The sequence below is a fragment of the Lampris incognitus genome, chromosome 21, assembly GCF_029633865.1.
Source record: "Lampris incognitus isolate fLamInc1 chromosome 21, fLamInc1.hap2, whole genome shotgun sequence".
Classification (NCBI taxonomy): domain Eukaryota; kingdom Metazoa; phylum Chordata; class Actinopteri; order Lampriformes; family Lampridae; genus Lampris; species Lampris incognitus.
Genome location: NC_079231.1, coordinates 23,458,873 through 23,475,928, shown reverse-complemented (window position 1 = coordinate 23,475,928; position 17,056 = coordinate 23,458,873). Strand labels below are relative to the sequence as shown.

At 47.6% G+C, this 17,056-nt stretch overlaps 1 protein-coding gene across 1 annotated transcript; it reads left to right on the top strand.

Moving 5' to 3' along the window:
• Window positions 1-5,150: 5,150 nt before the first annotated feature.
• Window positions 5,151-16,480, top strand: LOC130131617 (DDRGK domain-containing protein 1-like). The gene is made up of 8 exons (XM_056301383.1): window positions 5,151-5,370; window positions 6,116-6,268; window positions 7,752-7,888; window positions 11,068-11,169; window positions 14,515-14,637; window positions 14,882-14,920; window positions 15,016-15,121; window positions 15,876-16,480. Exons 1-8 carry the CDS (start codon window positions 5,283-5,285, stop codon window positions 16,034-16,036), a joined length of 909 nt encoding a protein of 302 aa, XP_056157358.1. The 5' UTR covers window positions 5,151-5,282; the 3' UTR covers window positions 16,037-16,480.
• The last annotated feature ends 576 nt before the right edge of the window (window positions 16,481-17,056 follow it).

Genomic DNA, 17,056 nt, shown 5'->3' with positions numbered 1-17,056 from the left:
ATGGTGGAAGGTCCTTGGGGCTGCAGTACATGATGGAAGGTCCTTGGGGCTGCAGTACATGGTGGAAGGTCCTTGGGGCTGCAGTACATGGTGGAAGGCCCTTGGGGCTGCAGTACATGGTGGAAGGCCCTTGGGGCTGCAGTACATGATGGAAGGCCCTTGGGGCTGCAGTACATGGTGGAAGGTCCTTGGGGCTGCAGTACATGGTGGAAGGTCCTTGGGGCTGCAGTACATGATGGAAGGCCCTATGGGCTACAGTACATGGTGGAAGGTCCTTGGGGCTACAGTACATGGTGGAAGGCCCTATGGGCTGCAGCACATGGCGAAAGGCCCTTTGGGCTGCACTACATGGTGGAAGGTCCTTGGGGCTGCAGTACATGGTGGAAGGTCCTTGGGGCTGCAGTACATGGTGGAAGGTCCTTGGGGCTGCAGTACATGGCGGAAGGTCCTTGGGGCTGCACTACATGGTGGAATGTCCTTGGGGTTGCAGCACATGGCGGAAGGCCCTTTGGGCTGCACTACATGGTGGAAGGTCCTTGGGGCTGCAGTACATTGTGGAAGGTCCTTGGGGCTACAGTACATGGTGGAAGTTCCTTGGGGCTGCAGTACATGGTGGAAGGTCCTTGGGGCTGCAGCACATGGTGGAAGGTCCTTGGGGCTGCAGTACATGGTGGAAGGTCCTTGGGGCTGCAGTACATGGTGGAAGGTCCTTGGGGCTGCAGTACATGGTGGAAGGTCCTTGGGGCTGCAGTACATGATGGAAGGTCCTTGGGGCTGCAGTACATGGTGGAAGGTCCTTGGGGCTGCACTACATGGTGGAAGGTCCTTGGGGCTGCAGCACATGGTGGAAGGTCCTTGGGGCTGCAGTACATGGTGGAAGGTCCTTGGGGCTGCAGTACATGGTGGAAGGTCCTTGGGGCTGCAGTACATGATGGAAGGTCCTTGGGGCTGCAGTACATGGTGGAAGGTCCTTGGGGCTGCAGTACATGGTGGAAGGTCCTTGGGGCTGCAGTACATGGTGGAAGGTCCTTGGGGCTGCAGTACATGGTGGAAGGTCCTTGGGGCTGCAGTACATGGTGGAAGGTCCTTGGGGCTGCAGTACATGATGGAAGGTCCTTTGGGCTGCACTACATGGTGGAAGGTCCTTGGGGCTGCAGTACATGGTGGAAGGTCCTTGGGGCTGCAGTACATGGTGGAAGGTCCTTGGGGCTGCAGTACATGGTGGAAGGTCCTTGGGGCTGCAGCACATGGTGGAAGGTCCTTGGGGCTGCAGTACATGATGGAAGGTCCTTGGGGCTGCAGTACATGGTGGAAGGCCCTTGGGGCTGCAGTACATGGTGGAAGGTCCTTGGGGCTGCAGTACATGGTGGAAGGTCCTTGGGGCTGCAGTACATGGTGGAAGGTCCTTGGGGCTGCAGTACATGGTGGAAGGTCCTTGGGGCTGCAGTACATGGTGGAAGGCCCTATGGGCTGCACTACATGGTGGAAGGTCCTTGGGGCTGCAGCACATGGCGGAAGGCCCTTTGGGCTGCACTACATGGTGGAAGGTCCTTGGGGCTGCAGTACATGGTGGAAGGTCCTTGGGGCTGCAGTACATGGTGGAAGGTCCTTGGGGCTGCAGTACATGGTGGAAGGCCCTTGGGGCTGCAGTACATGGTGGAAGGCCCTTGGGGCTGCAGTACATGATGGAAGGCCCTTGGGGCTGCACTACATGGTGGAAGGTCCTTGGGGCTGCAGCACATGGCGGAAGGCCCTTTGGGCTGCACTACATGGTGGAAGGTCCTTGGGGCTGCAGTACATGGTGGAAGGTCCTTGGGGCTGCAGTACATGGTGGAAGGTCCTTGGGGCTGCACTACATGGTGGAATGTCCTTGGGGTTGCAGCACATGGCGGAAGGCCCTTTGGGCTGCACTACATGGTGGAGGGTCCTTGGGGCTGCAGTACATGGTGGAAGGTCCTTGGGGCTGCAGCACATGGTGGAAGGTCCTTGGGGCTGCAGTACATGGTGGAAGGTCCTTGGGGCTGCAGTACATGGTGGAAGGTCCTTGGGGCTGCAGCACATGGTGGAAGGTCCTTGGGGCTGCAGTACATGGTGGAAGGTCCTTGGGGTTGCAGCACATGGCGGAAGGCCCTTTGGGCTGCAGTACATGGTGGAAGGTCCTTGGGGCTGCAGTACATGGTGGAAGGTCCTTGGGGCTGCAGTACATGGTGGAAGGCCCTTGGGGCTGCAGTACATGATGGAAGGTCCTTGGGGCTGCAGTACATGGTGGAAGGCCCTTTGGGCTGCAGTACATGGTGGAAGGTCCTTGGGGCTGCAGTACATGGTGGAAGGTCCTTGGGGCTGCAGTACATGGTGGAAGGTCCTTGGGGCTGCAGTAAAACACAGGCTCTCCCTTACTGAAGGCGAGACAGAATCCCTTGTCAAAGAAGTGGATTTTAATAAAGATATGCCAGTCAGATTCAGACTGGAGGGTAAAACTGGGTGAATCGAAATGTTTACTCTTAGAAAATACCATTTTGCTGCTTACTAACATGGGGATTGCTGGTTCGAATCCCCGTGTTACCTCCGGCTTGGTCGAGCGTCCCAGCAGACACAACTGCCTGTGTCTGCTGGTGGGAAGCCGGAAGTAGGTACGTATGTGTCCTGGTCGCTGCACTACTGGAAGAATTTATCTTTAACGTTTCAACAACAATAATAGAGCCTCTATTGTACACTGGACCAGTAACGTGCAGCGAGGTCCATGGCTGGGGAGGCAGAAGACGGCAAGCCAGAGGGTGGGAGGGAGACAAAGTACATCCGTTCACAAAACGCGAGGCAGGTTAGCGATGTGCCTCATCGGTGACACTGTAAGAACAGACTGCGCATGCGCAAAACCCCGAACCCGTTTGCTGTCATCCCACACGCCAGAAAGAGGCACAAGCAGACTGCCTCAGCAGCCTGCATCCACGAGGCCGGCTCTGGGAGCCAGCCGTCCTGAATAGGGCATGCCTTTTACTGACAAAACAACACGTTTTGCATGATTTTTGTTTTCTTTTTTTTTACAACAATCTTAACAAAGTTAAAAATTAAATGAATAATTTTTTGGTAACTATCACGATAATTTTTTTTCTTCTTCTTCTTCTTCTTATTAGCCTGGGTGAGGCACTGCCTACCCTGCCTCCCCTGACTGCACATCACTGTGCTGGATCCCCCACAATACCTCTGTACATGACCTGCGTCACGCTGACTTCGTTTACACGCTCCCTGTTAATGCTCCCATACAGCCCATTAAAGCTTTACTGTTTTCCTGTGGGTTTCTTTTATTTGTTTGCCTTGTTCTCCTTCTCTGTCAATTTCTTCAGTTGCCTATAAGATGGTAATTTGTGGAGACTATATTTTTTCACACTCATACATGTGTGAAATAATTATAGTGCCACATTAAACCTGCAAAATGTCCACCTTTTCAAGGCTGTCACCCTCACACTGTATATCCGACTGATGCAAAGCTCGGTGCACACGTCTCCTCGGTGTGTTCAACAAATTTGCCAGTTGGCTCGCCAAAGTCAGTTTTTTTATATAGCTAATTTGCATAATTTAAATTTTTCCCTAAGGCCTTCTAAGTTCTCCGCCTATCAATACCAGACTTGGTATACAGGAAGAGGGGGTTGAGATACACTTTGTAGCTTTTTTTTTTTTGCAAAATAGGATGAACAATATGGCCACCATTGTTAGTGCTGGCTCTGATTGTCTGCATGTCGGTGCTGATAAGTGTGCTGGTACATCTAAATCAAACAGATTCATTATTGATGTTATTAGCTGTAGTTTTATCTGTTAGCTCACTATTATTATTATTATTATTAGTTGTTGTTGTTGTTGTTGTTGTTGTGTTCATCCTGCTATGCTAACGCCACAGAGTACCAAGACCATCCTGCCATGTTTTTAACCTTCACATCACAGACATATTTCAACATTTATTATACTATGTCCTCTGTGTTATACAGCAGTGTTTCTCAACCGGGGGTCCGCGGACCCCTAGTGGTCCGTGGTGTAATTGCAAGGGGTCCGTGAAAATAAAATATCTTTAAAAAAAAGATCCTATGACATTTATAGAAATAGGGTTATTTTACTCAGATGTGACTGAGACCTTTATCTACCTAAACTATAAAGGGTAACAGGACTTTTTTCTCTAATTACATCTGTTTCACAAGTGTCATTTATTGTATTTTAATAAGAGATCTCGCTCCCGTTTGCATTGTTAAAAGTTACTGCATAACAGTTCTGTTGTTACATATATCTGAAAGTTACTGAATACATATTCTGTTGTTACATATATCTGAAAGTTACTGAATACATATTCTGTTTTGTTACATATATCTGAAAGTTACTGAATACATATTCTGTTTTGTTACATATATCTGAAAGTTACTGAATACATATTCTGTTTTGTTACATATATCTGAAGGTTACTGAATACATATTCTGTTTTGTTACATATATCTGAAAGTTACTGAATACATATTCTGCTTTGTTACATATATCTGAAAGTTACTGCATAAGAATTCTGTTTTGTTACATATATCTGAAAGTTACTGAATACATATTCTGTTTTGTTACATATATCTGAAAGTTACTGAATACATATTCTGTTTTGTTACATATATCTGAAAGTTACTGCATAAGAATTCTGTTTTGTTAACTATATCTAAGTTACAACTGAAAGCTCTTATTTTTGCCCCAAAGAGTGAATAAATGCTATCATGCAATTTAAAATGCAGTTTCTACTGTTTCTATCAAATTGCAACCCCCCTCCCCCAAGATCAGGTGGAGGGGTCCTCAGGGTAAATCAAAAATACGCAGGGGGTCCAGGACCCCAAAAAGGTTGAGAACCACTGTTATACAGGATAACGCACGGAGCCTATTTATGATTCCTTTTGACCAACAGATGGCGGCACTACTCTCATCAGCGTAGAATCTGCTGGGTATTGAGAGAGAGAAGAAGACGCCAAGCACAGCGGGACAAGCGGGGGACTACAGACAGCCGAGCCACACTCCTGTTCAGTTGGTGGCGGTAATGCTTGATACAGTTATTTGCCAGCTGCCATAAAAACAAGGAAGAAGAGACAGAAGTCGGAAGACGCAGAAGAAGAAGAAGCACAACAACACAGCGAAGAAGTAGAACCGGAAGGTAGCGCTGCTTGACGCTACGTGTCCCTGTCAGTTCGGTGTTCGGCTAGCAGACAAGCGTGATTGGGATGTAACAGTAATTTAACAAACAAGCAAAACATCGCTAATTGAGATTAGCCATGGATATCGCGCTGTATTTAATAGCCGCGGCGATCCTCATCGTGCTGATTGTGTTTGCCGTGAAGGTGCGGGGGAAGGCTGAGGAAGGTGAGCAGCTACTCCGCTAGTTAGCGGTGTAATTCCGGCTGGCCAGCTTGAGTCCTCTCCGTATTCTGCTGCCCACTGACGCAGACCAGCTCACACAAGACCTGTGCCAAGCCGGAGCCCGCTGGAGCTCCGCAAAGCTGTGTTTAATAACCCCCATGGCACCCATCTGTTTAATGCTAACCGCTAAAGGAACGAGTCTAAATGTGACTCAAGTAAGACCAAGGAACACAACTGATAGATACAGTGGCAAAGTTTAGAGGAGAGCAGTTACAAAGTATGAAATATTGACCACTTTTTGCAACAAACTAGCATGTATGTATGTATGATGTTGGTAATTGCATATTGGCAGATTTAGAGACTTGAATCACATGTTTTGCAGTTTGCAGCTAACCCATTTCTGCAAAACCTGTATCTAGTCCAGCAGAATGTATTTAGGTTTACGGAGTAGATGTGCTGTGTGTGCAACTAGGAGACACAGTCAGTCAGTCTTGTGGAACACTTTGTTAATCGGTTTATCCAGATGTGTAACTATGTGGCTATCTACGTGATCATATTTACAGAATGAGTGAGCGTCCTAACAGATGTGCTGGGGAATGCTTGCTGAGATTGTGTACTTGTTCTGCAATTCACCAGATCACATTTTCTGGTAACATAGATCCAGAAATGTGAAACGTACCACACAATAGCCATTTAAAAAGTGCATTGACATCTTCCATGATAACTGCTCCTCTTTTCCAACCTTCAGCTGATAGGGAGCACAGGCAGAATGTCGTCCAGGCCGTGGCGCGTCCTCAGCAGGTGGCGGAGGAGCGGGGTGCAGGCATGCCTCGACGGCGGAGGAACCTCAACGCCAGGGTGATGGCCCAAAGACGTGCCCAGAGAGACGTGTCTGACACTGGTAAACACTCAGGCGGTCGATGCAGTGGCGCCCCCAAGGGGTGGCCACGGCCACCCTGATACTATCCCGGCCCCCCCCCGCTGGCCCCCCCAGCCACGAGTCGCATATGCAGAATATGCTTCTGATTATGCATAATATGCTTCTATCTGATATCTTACATTAGGTGCTGTTCATTTAAATCAATAATGTATATTTTTCTTAACTCTCATATTGCGTTTTCAGCTAGCCTATACAGTATACTACTACAACAGCAGCATAGAATTCCCGAAATTCAGTCATGGCTTTTGGTTTTGGTGTGCCACCCCAAGATTTTCAGTGGCCTCATTTGGCCACCCCTATGAAAAATGTCTGGGGGCGCCACTGGGTCGATGAGGGGTGGGAAGACTTGTTAGCCTCTGTTTCGCAGAGGAGCTGCCTAAATTGCGCTTTTCTTCAAGTTAACCTCGGAAGTGAGCTTGTGACACTGCAGGCGAGTCTGCACTTCCCTGCGCTGGCTATGGCTCAAGCTCACATGACAGTTGCTAAGTATGTCAGAGAGAGACGGCTTCAGTTGTGCTCACATCCAACTAACTAATACTGTCCACTACCTGGAACTGACATGAATTTCTGCATTGGTGCTTGGCTTCCGTAATTGCTGTTTGCAGCTTTGTTTTTACAGTTTGAAAGCATGGCTAGTGGACTAGATTATCCTGTTGTATTGCTATTTTTCATATATTATCAATGTTTTCACAACATGCATGTACCTATAGCCGTTATTACATCATCTCCACCCCGCTGCGCCCGTGCGGTGGAATAGGAGGGAACATTTGGCTGCACCACATGGTAGAGAAGAAAGCAAGCTATTGTCTTTGAATATGCATAACGGAAGACGGATATATTCATTGGTTATATGCTCAAATTCCAGTTTGTCATTTGTAAAGCAGATTTTAGAACAATGTTGACTTGAGTGCTGTGAGAAAAAAAATGGTCAAACATGCAGATACTGGGATTCTGTGAAATCCATTAACACCAGCGTGACTCCAGGAAAATGCTGTGGTGTACCGAGGACCATGATCCTTAGATTTTGTGACACAAGGAATTTCACACTAAAAGCGATCCCAGTCAAAAAAACAGGATTCTAACTTGGTGTGAAAGGGTTCTGGGGTTACATGTGGGGTCAAAGTATGTGTTGGGTTCTGAAAGTCTAGAATAGTTTTAAATCATGCTGTCTAAACTCAAGACCTTGGAGATTATCGGATACGATTAGGTACAGTATTGTAAGCCTTAAAACTAGTAGTCGAGGTATTCATTTGACCATTTCTTGTCGTACTGTCCTATACATGAAAAACCAGACCAGTCATGCAGACCTGATAGGTTCAAAGTCTCCATTTTCACATGTTTTATTGAGAAATTTGTCAACTCACACTGGCATCAGGAAGGTGTTCAGGTTGTGAATATAGTTGCTTGTAGACACCCTGGTGGTAAATGGATTCTTATTTTCCAGAGGAAAACCTATTGGAGCTGGCAGCTGCAGAAGAGGAGGAGGAAGAGGTGGAACTGCAGCCCCAGGCCCCGGGCAAAGTGGGAGCCAAAAAGCAGAGAAAGCTGGAGGAGAAGCAGGCAAAGAGAGCCCAAAGAGAGGTGACTGCTATCCTCCTCATCTATCAGAAACATCCTGTGTGCACGGTGTGGTGGACTGTTAAAGGGGCATTAGAGGGGTTGAGGATCATGACTCTTTTTTTTCAAAATGCCAGATGAAGGATATCAGTATTATAAAACTATATAAGATAAAGATCTTACATTTCATAGCAACTTGCAAATGTATTTTGGCGATTATTTTATAGAGATTGAATAAATTATCTCAAGTTACTTAATCATGTAGAAATTTCTAATTATCATGGAACTTTAAATATATGTTATATGCAGCATATCATTATGCAAGACTATTGGCTGTCTGCCAAAAGTGAACATTTTTGACCGCGGATGAATACACTCGCTAGCCCTTGGCTAACAGATCGGACCCTTTAGTCAACTGGTTAGTACAGTCGCCTGTGGTGCGGGCGACCCAGCTTCGCGTTGCAGCTGCGGTGGCGGTTCCTGGCTGCCCCCAAGATTCCCTACGTTGGTGTCAGAACTGGGATGGGGAGACTGTTAGGCCATCGGAAGCATGTCCACCCAGAGGTGTGAGGGAGCTGATATGCTGAAGCGCGGGGACGTGCTTCCCGAAGGAGGGGAGGTAGGGTAACAATCACGTACAAGTAGACTCGCTCGCCGCTTGGCTAACGGGTCGGTTCCTTTAGTCGACTGGTTAACGTAGTCGCCCGTGGTGCAGGAGACCCGGGTTCGTGTCCCAGCTGCAGTGGTTCCCAGCTGCCCCCACAATTCACTACATTGGTGTCAGAACTGGGATGGTGAGACCGTGAGGCCATCGGAAGCATGTGCACCCGAGGCGTGAGGGAGCTGTTATGCTGAAGTTTTGTCAACTTGGAGCTGAATGCCAGATCTAATTAAAGATCTGGTTTGACCAACTGGAAAAAATAGACTGACGTGCAATAAATGCAGTAGATGACATGCAGTGCAAGTTGGCTCCATATGGACTTTTCTGATGTTGCTAGCCAACTCTGAACTTTCTTCTTGGCTACTGTGCTGGCCAGATGATGGAAGTAAAACCTAAGCTAAGTGCCAACTGAGCCCCTTCCACCAAGATTCCTCCTGTGACCTCTGTTTTGGTATCCTTTTAAGCATTGGAAGTAAATGATGTCAATTCCCAGACACCCTAGTCTGTGCCCTGTTGCTCACAGACCCCTATAGTTGAGTAGATTCATGTTTCCCCAAGTATTCTCAACATTCATCTTCTTGCAGCATCATAAAAACTTACATTCACTGGTTGTTGTACTGTGAACATGTAAAATCATTCAGTGATTTTTTTTTTCTATTTTTAGGATTCAGTGATTATGCACTTCCTTTGTAGGGGACAATATTACATCTGTCACTACTACTACTACTACTACTTTGGGCTGCTCCTGTTAGGGGTCGCCACAGCGGATCACAGCGGTTTCCATCTCTTCCTGTCCTCTTCATCTTCCTCTGTCACACCAGCCACCTGCATGTCCTCCCTCACCACATCCATAAACCTCCTCTTTGGCCTTCCTCTTCTCCTCTTCCCTGGCAGCTCCATATTCAGCATCCTTCTCCCAATATACCCAGCATCTCTCCTCCACACATGTCCAAACCATCTCAATCTTGACTCTCTTGCTTTGTCTCCAAACCGGCCAACCTGAGCTGTCCCTCTAATATACTCCTTCCTAATCCTGTCCTTCTTCGTCACTCCCAATGAAAATCTTATCATCTTCATCTCTGCCACCTCCAGCTCCACCTCCTGTCTTGTCATCAGTGCCACTGTCTCCAAACCATACAACATAGCTGGTCTCACTACCATCTTGTAAACCTTCCCTTTAACTCTTGCTGGTGCCCTTCTGTCATAAATCACTCCTGACACTCTTCTCCACCCACTCCACCCTGCCTGCACTCTCTTCTTCACCTCTCTTCTGCACTCCCGTTACTTTGGATAGTTGACCCCAAGTATTTAAAGTCATACACCTTCATCACCTCTACTCCTTGCATCCTCACCATTCCACTGTCCTCCCTCTTGTTCACGCATAGGTATTCTGTCTTGCTCCTACTGACTTTCATTCCTCTTCTCTCCAGTGCATACCACATCTGTCACTCAGTGGCTTATATATATATGTATATATATATATATATATATATATATACACACACACATATATATTTTTTTTTTTTTTTCTATGTAAAAACGTAATTCATCCGCGGTGGTGTAGCGGTCTGAGCATCGGCTTTGTGTCGATGCAGTTGCCCACTGGGGACTGGGGTTCGCGCCCCGGTCTCGTCCGATCCAACTATGGCCGAACTCGACCAAGCAGCAATAATTGGCAACGCTGTCTTCGGGAGGGGGGGCGGAGTCGGCTTGTGTTCGTCACAGGAACGCGTCTCTGTGCATGTCGGAAAAAGCAGTGGTTCGGCCTGGATTCGCCTTGTCACGAAAGTGGCGAGGCGTCTCCTTTGAGACTGCCGGCCGGAGAGACGCGGCTGGCGAACGCATGCGGTACGAGGGTGGGTGTTTGAACTAAAAAAATAGGGATCGATTGGCCACTAAATTGGGAGAAAAAAGGGGGAAAATCAGAAATAAATAATTTTTTAAAAAAAACAAAACGTAATTCAGAGAGAATTAAACATTGTTTACCCTTGGCAGGGTGATGTAATGAATAGGGGGACTGTTCCTAAGCCAGCAGGCACAAGTTCAAGCCTCCGGGTCAGTGAGCGTTTCTCCCTGAGATGTTTCACTGAGCAATACTCCAAACCCCTAAAACCTTCAGGGGTTCGACTACGTAGCCGAACCCTGGTTTTCATCCACTCCTCTGCGTGAGAGGAAGCACAAATGAACTTCTCTGTGGAGGTCAGGGAGTGACCACACTATCCTGGCCATTCCTTGTGGAGTGGCATGTTCTCCCCAGGTTTGTGGGGCATTCCTTCAGTTGCTCCACCTCCCACATTTCAAAGACATGCATGGAAGGTTAGACGGAGACCTGGAAACTGCCCACAAGTGTAAATGTTGTGCGACTGTATTGACTATGTATTGCTGTTGTTTGGCTGCTGTGATTAGCATACCAAACAGTTTGTGAGAATGACATTTTTATATTTCACTTCTTCTGAATTTGGACATTTGGTACAGAAATGAGGCTGAAACGTTGCCATAGAGGTGGTCAGTGGTTATCGTTGTTCTCTGTTTTACTTCACAGGCTGAGCAGGAGGAGAGAGAGGAGAGGAAGAGGTTGCAGGAGCTCAGAGAGCAGGAGAGACTAAAGGAGGAGGAGAGAGAGAGATTGCTGGAGCAGAAACAGGTAAAACACACACTGATAAATCTGTGTAGAACCATTTTAGTCATACAGGTAGTAAAAAATCCAGAAGACGTTCAAATCTGTTCACTAGACGCAAGGTTTCAGTTGGAAGATATGTCGCTCGTTCATCTGGATGGGTTCTTCAGTTCTCCCGGAGAAACGGAGGTTTCTCCATCCGGCGTTAGACCTGGAGAAACTCCTGACTCTCATCTTTGAATAGCCAACCTTAGCCCTAGCTGACTTGACTTTACATATTTAAGTCAACCAGTTGGTCTTGATAGTTTGACAAAATTCACTTAAAACAGTCATTGCCCCCCCCCCCAACAAAGTAGGACTTGTGGCAGATCTAGCTATGACAGCATGTTGTGAGCATTTGAAATGAAATCAATCACCAAAAACAGAATGCATCATTAAATGAATGGAAGAGGTGGTTATAGTAAGGTGGGGGAACTGACTGAATTAGGGGGCCTATAAATTAAGATGCAGAGTAAAGGGGGAGAGCCAGGGATTAAGAAACTTAAAACCTCAAAGGAGATAAAATTACCAAAAGTGGCGTCCGGGTAGCATGGCGGTCTATTCTGTTGCCTACCAACACAGGGATCGCCAGTTCGAATCCCCTTGTTACCTCCGGCTTGGTTGGGCGTCCCTACAGACACAATTTGCCATGTCTGCGGGTGGGAAGCCAGATGTGGGTATGTGTCCTGGTTGCTGCACTAGCGCCTCCTCTGGTCGGCCAGGGCACCTGTTTAGGGGGGAGGGGGAACTGGAGGGAATAGCGTGATCCTCCCACGCGCTATTTCCCCCTGGTGAAACTCCTCACTGTCAGGTGAAAAGAAGGTATGGGAGGAGGCATGTGGTAGTCTGCAGCCCTCCCCGGATCAGCAGAGGGGGTGGAGCAGCGACCGGGACGGCTCGGAGAGCGGGGTGATTGGCCGAGTACAGTTGGGAAGAAAAAGGGGGAAAATCCAAAAAAAGAAATGTGAGGAACCTCATGAAAAGGGTTTAATGATTTCTTGCTAATGAAGGGATGCTAAAAGAAAAGCAGGTGCAGGGACAGCACCACATGTAGAAACACATGGAGCACTCCCCGTATGTTGCTGCAGAGCACCACCCCGCCATGCAGGGCCGCCAGCCGAGTTCCACAGATGCACAGAGCTCCGGAAGAAAGAGTACTGCTTTTATACACAGAGCAGAACGAGCCAAGCACATCACTCACAGAGGGTGCAGAGTGAGCCTGGCGTATCGCCGGCGCGGTCACAAATGGTGCAGGAGAAGTTTTACGAGTGAAGAACAAAAGACAAGAAGCACTTCCAGGAACTGGGTGTACTTTAAAAAACACAAGTTTCAATGCTGCTTATCCACTTCTGTAAGTGTAGCTTGTCGCATTCACAAAATGGGTGAAACGCAGTGAGTATTAAGAAGTCTTTGAAAGAAGTTGATGAACTGTCCTAACGTTTTGTCCGCTGGTAACATCGTGTGTCAGTGCAGCCAAAGGGACGTGTCAGGCTCTTTTGGTCCATTAAGATGCCAGAAGCGAGTTGAAACCCAAGGAGGTTAAAACATTAAGTCCTATAAAAGCCAACAAACATCATTGGACAGAAGTCAGAGCAAATTTGCATTGCAATGATTCACAGCAAGAAGGTCCTGGGTTCGAGCGCGGGGGTAGTCCAACCTTGGGGGTCGCCCGGGTTGTCCACTGTGTGGAGTTTGCATGTTCTCCCCATGTCTGCGTGGGTTTCCTCCGGGGACTCCGATCCCCCCCACAGTCCAAAGACATGTAGGTCAGGTGAATCGGCCATACTAAATTGTCCCTAGGTGTGTGGATGTCGGTGTCGGCCCTGTGATGGACTGGCAGCCTGTCCCGAGTGTCTCCCCACCTGCCGCCCAATGACTGCTGGGATAGGCTCCAGCATCCCCGTGACCCTGAGAGCAGGATAAGCGGTTTGGATGATGGATGGATGAAAAATGAATGAATGGGTGATTCAAAGGTGGACTTGTCACATACTTCATGTACAAATACAATTAGCAGTAAAATGCTTGTTGGCAAACTCCGAAACTGTGCAACAAAAAGAAGTAGAATTCAAGTGAGCTGGAATAAAAAGTTAAACATCCGGAGAGTAAGCAGAAGGTACACTGTGATAAACATCTGTGTACAAATGTTCAAGCTCCTGAGAAAGGCTTGGTCACACCCGTGTACCCAGGTACCACCCCCATGTCATTTTATGAGAAGAGGTAGTAGTGCCTGAGAACTTACACCTGGAAGGAGCTCGGGTAAGCGTCCGTATTAAGATGATGTTTGCAGCTGAGAGAAGTTGTGGGAAGGGATGTTGGTAAAAACTGAATATTTGTGAGAATATTTAAGCGTGCGAGTTCACACCAAGTACCAAGTTAGTTCTCCAGCAATCGATTTACAGCTCTGTGTTACACAGGGTGGTTGTCTGGCTGGCTAGTTGTCAGTTGACTGGTACATGAAGCCAAATCAGGGACGTCTGGCTAGTGTGGTGGTCTATTCCGTTGCCTACCAACATGGGGCTCACCGGTTCGAATCCCCATGTTACCTCCAGCTTGGTCGGGCGTCCCTACAGACACAATTGGCCGTGTCTGTGGGTGGGAAGCCGGATGTGGGCATGTATCCTGGTCGCTGCACTAGCGCCTCCTCTGGTCAGTCAGGGTGCCTGTTCAGGGGGGAGGGGGAACTGGGGGGAATAGCGTGATCCTTCCACGCGCTACGGCCCCCTGGTGAAACTCCTCACTGTCAGGTGAAAAGAAGCGGCTGGCGACTCCACATGTATGGGAGGAGGCGTGTGGTAGTCTGCAGCCCTCCCCGGATCAGCAGAGGGGGTGGAGCAGAGACCAGGACGGCTCGGAAGAGTGGGGTAACTGGCAGGATACCATTGGATTGCTGCTAGTGCAGCAACCAGGGCACATACCCACATCCGGCTTCCCACCCACAGACACGGCCAATTGTGTCTGTAGGGACACGCAACCAAGCCGGAGGTAACACGGGGATTCGAACCGGCGATCCCAATGTTGGTAGCCATCGGAACAGACTGCCACGCCACCCAGAGGCCCTTGGAGCAGGACTATGAATCAGTCTTTATCCATCCATTGCCCGTGGATCACGGACGATATCTCAGACACCACTGATTTGATTTTGCTGAAAGTTGGGAACTAGAAACGACGCATCCAGGCCAAGACGATCACAGACTTTAAACAAGCACAACATCCCCACCGTTGCAGCTGGAACATCTGGCACGCTCTAAGAAATGGTGCGTGCATGTTGTCTCTGAAAAAAAAAAGTTTTTTTTAAGCATTTCCTCTCTTCCACTCCTGGTGTGCTTCCTTCAGGAGGAAGAGGAACGCCTTGCAAAGGAGGCACAGGAGAAGAGGGAGGAGGAGGAGTACCTCCGCCTCAAAGCAGCCTTCGTGATAGAGGACCAAGGAGAAGCCGAGCAGCTCACCGAGGATGAGGTCAGTCCCTTGTCTGTCCACCCATCTCATATCCGGTGGATAAAGATAAGGAGCTGGAGTTTGGTCAGGGTTAGAACTGGTTTAGTGTCCGTTGTAGCACAACAGAGTTTGACATTACAGGCTCTGTTTTCCTTAACTGAGGAATTGGAATATAACATAGAATATAACAAAACGTCACGTGTTTTGTCTCTGTTCACTCAACTGTTACCAACCTGTAATAAATATTGGTGTTCCTCCCTCTCAGTCGCGCAACCTCCTGCAAGAATTCATCCGGTACATCGAGGTAAGAGATTAGCATGCACTGCACACTCCTGCGTGCCACAGTCGCTGTACACGAGTTTATTAACCACTGAACACGCCGTCCACTCTGACCCACAGGACTCAAAAGTTGTTCTGCTGGAAGACTTGGCTTCACACTTCGGGATGCGTACGCAGGACGCTATTGCCAGACTACAGGACCTGTTAGCTGATGGTTCCCTCACAGGTTAGTACACCTAGCAGTTGCCGGTTTTAGTACAAAAACTTGAACTTGTTTTTCCAGCACATACCACAGATGCTCGATCGGATCGAGATCTGGGAAATTTGGAGGCCAAGGCATCACCTTGAGCACTTTGTTAGGTACCTCAAACCATTCCTGAACAGTTCTTGCAGTACGGCACGGGACAATATCTTGCTGAAAGAGGCCGCTGCCATCAGGGAAAATCAAAACTGTGATGCGTGTTCTGACACCTGTCTATCATAGCCAGCATTAACTTCTTCAGCAATTTGAGCTACAGTAGCTCTTCTGTGGGATCAGACCAGACAGGCTAGCCTTCGCTCCCCCCGCACATCAATGAGCCTTGGGCAACCCAACCCTTGTTCAGAATTTGAGAAGGATTCCCACTGCGTCCTTATTTTGAGAAGTTGATCATGAGTAAAAACCTTTAGCAGAAACCCAGAGCAAACATGAATGACACTATGTGCAGGATCACTACTGTGTGCACCTTTAGGATCTGAGAGGAAACATTAACGTGAGCATATTAGCAGAGGCTAGTCCCATGTCTATGAACGTTGATCTAAATCTGAAGAGCGTTCAAAGATGAGGTCCATGTCTGAAAACCTGGCTCAGGGTCACCATTCATAGTGTTTACGATGGTTGTTCGATGTTTGAAACTGTTCTTTGCTGATGATACGCACATCTGCACAACGTCATAAGCCTTCAGCTCTCCTTCAGGACTGACCTGTCGTCTTTTCTGCAGGCGTGATTGACGACCGAGGGAAGTTCATCTCGATCACGCCAGAGGAGCTGAACTCAGTGGCTGAGTTCATCAAGCAGAGAGGAAGAGTATCCATCACGGAGTTGGCGTGGGCTAGCAACTCGCTCATCAACCTCATCCCGGAGATCCATACCACTGCCTGATGGACCCTTTACTTTCCAGTATCCACTGTTATGTGGACACTGGTGATTTGTTGGACTGACATTTGGAGTTTAACAATAGGACATCAAGTATTTAACAGGCCAGACCTGATTAATACTGCAGCCCACTGAAACCACGATGACTAAAAGTTTCTTCACTTGAAAATTTTAACAAGTGATGAACGGCCTCGGTTTATTTTTATTTTTTGCATTGAGCGTGTCCCGACAAAAGGTATGACAACAATGCTGAGAGGTTTTGCTGATTAAAATTAAGCAAAATGCTTGAGAATAAATGTTGAAATAAACATTTTAGTCCAGAGATTTGACAGCCATTTGCAATTGGTTCTGTTTTGAATTTGCGTACCACACCATAGATAACAACGGTGACTTTGGATGAATACAAATATGGTATGCCTGTATTTAAATCTAATAAAGTTCAGTTGAGAAGTTGAGCCCTCAATCTGGTTTTTGTCTCAGTGATCTAAGGATCCGTTCATTTAACATGTAGTATTAAAAAATATCCAGATTCCAACTATCTGATTTTACCACATAGACTAACTTATTTAACTGGTCCAAAGCAAGTTGACAGGATTTAGTCTTGGCTTAAATCAGAATTTGTTGTTGAAAGAAGACTGCTAATCCCAGGAAGCTGAATCAGTTCATCTGGACACAACGATTGGTGGAAGAAACGTTTCGTCACTCATCTAAGTGACCTCTTCAGTTTCAGCTGACCGCAGGGACCCCCACCCTTATAAACAGCACAGTGACTGCAGGTACCCCACCCTTATAAACAGCACAGTTGTGTCACAACTGAAACCAGCTATCAGTTTCATATGCAAATTGCCATGACCATTAGAGTTAAAATGGCCACGTGTACTATCCACAGAATTGGGGAAGAGCTGCAATCACAGCATTGTAAAATAGCAGAAGACATACTCTTACCCCCCACCAGCCTGAAATGGAAATTGTGGAGGCAGTGATGCGTGCTGTTAGCCATGGATTCAAATTGAGGGGAAAACGGAT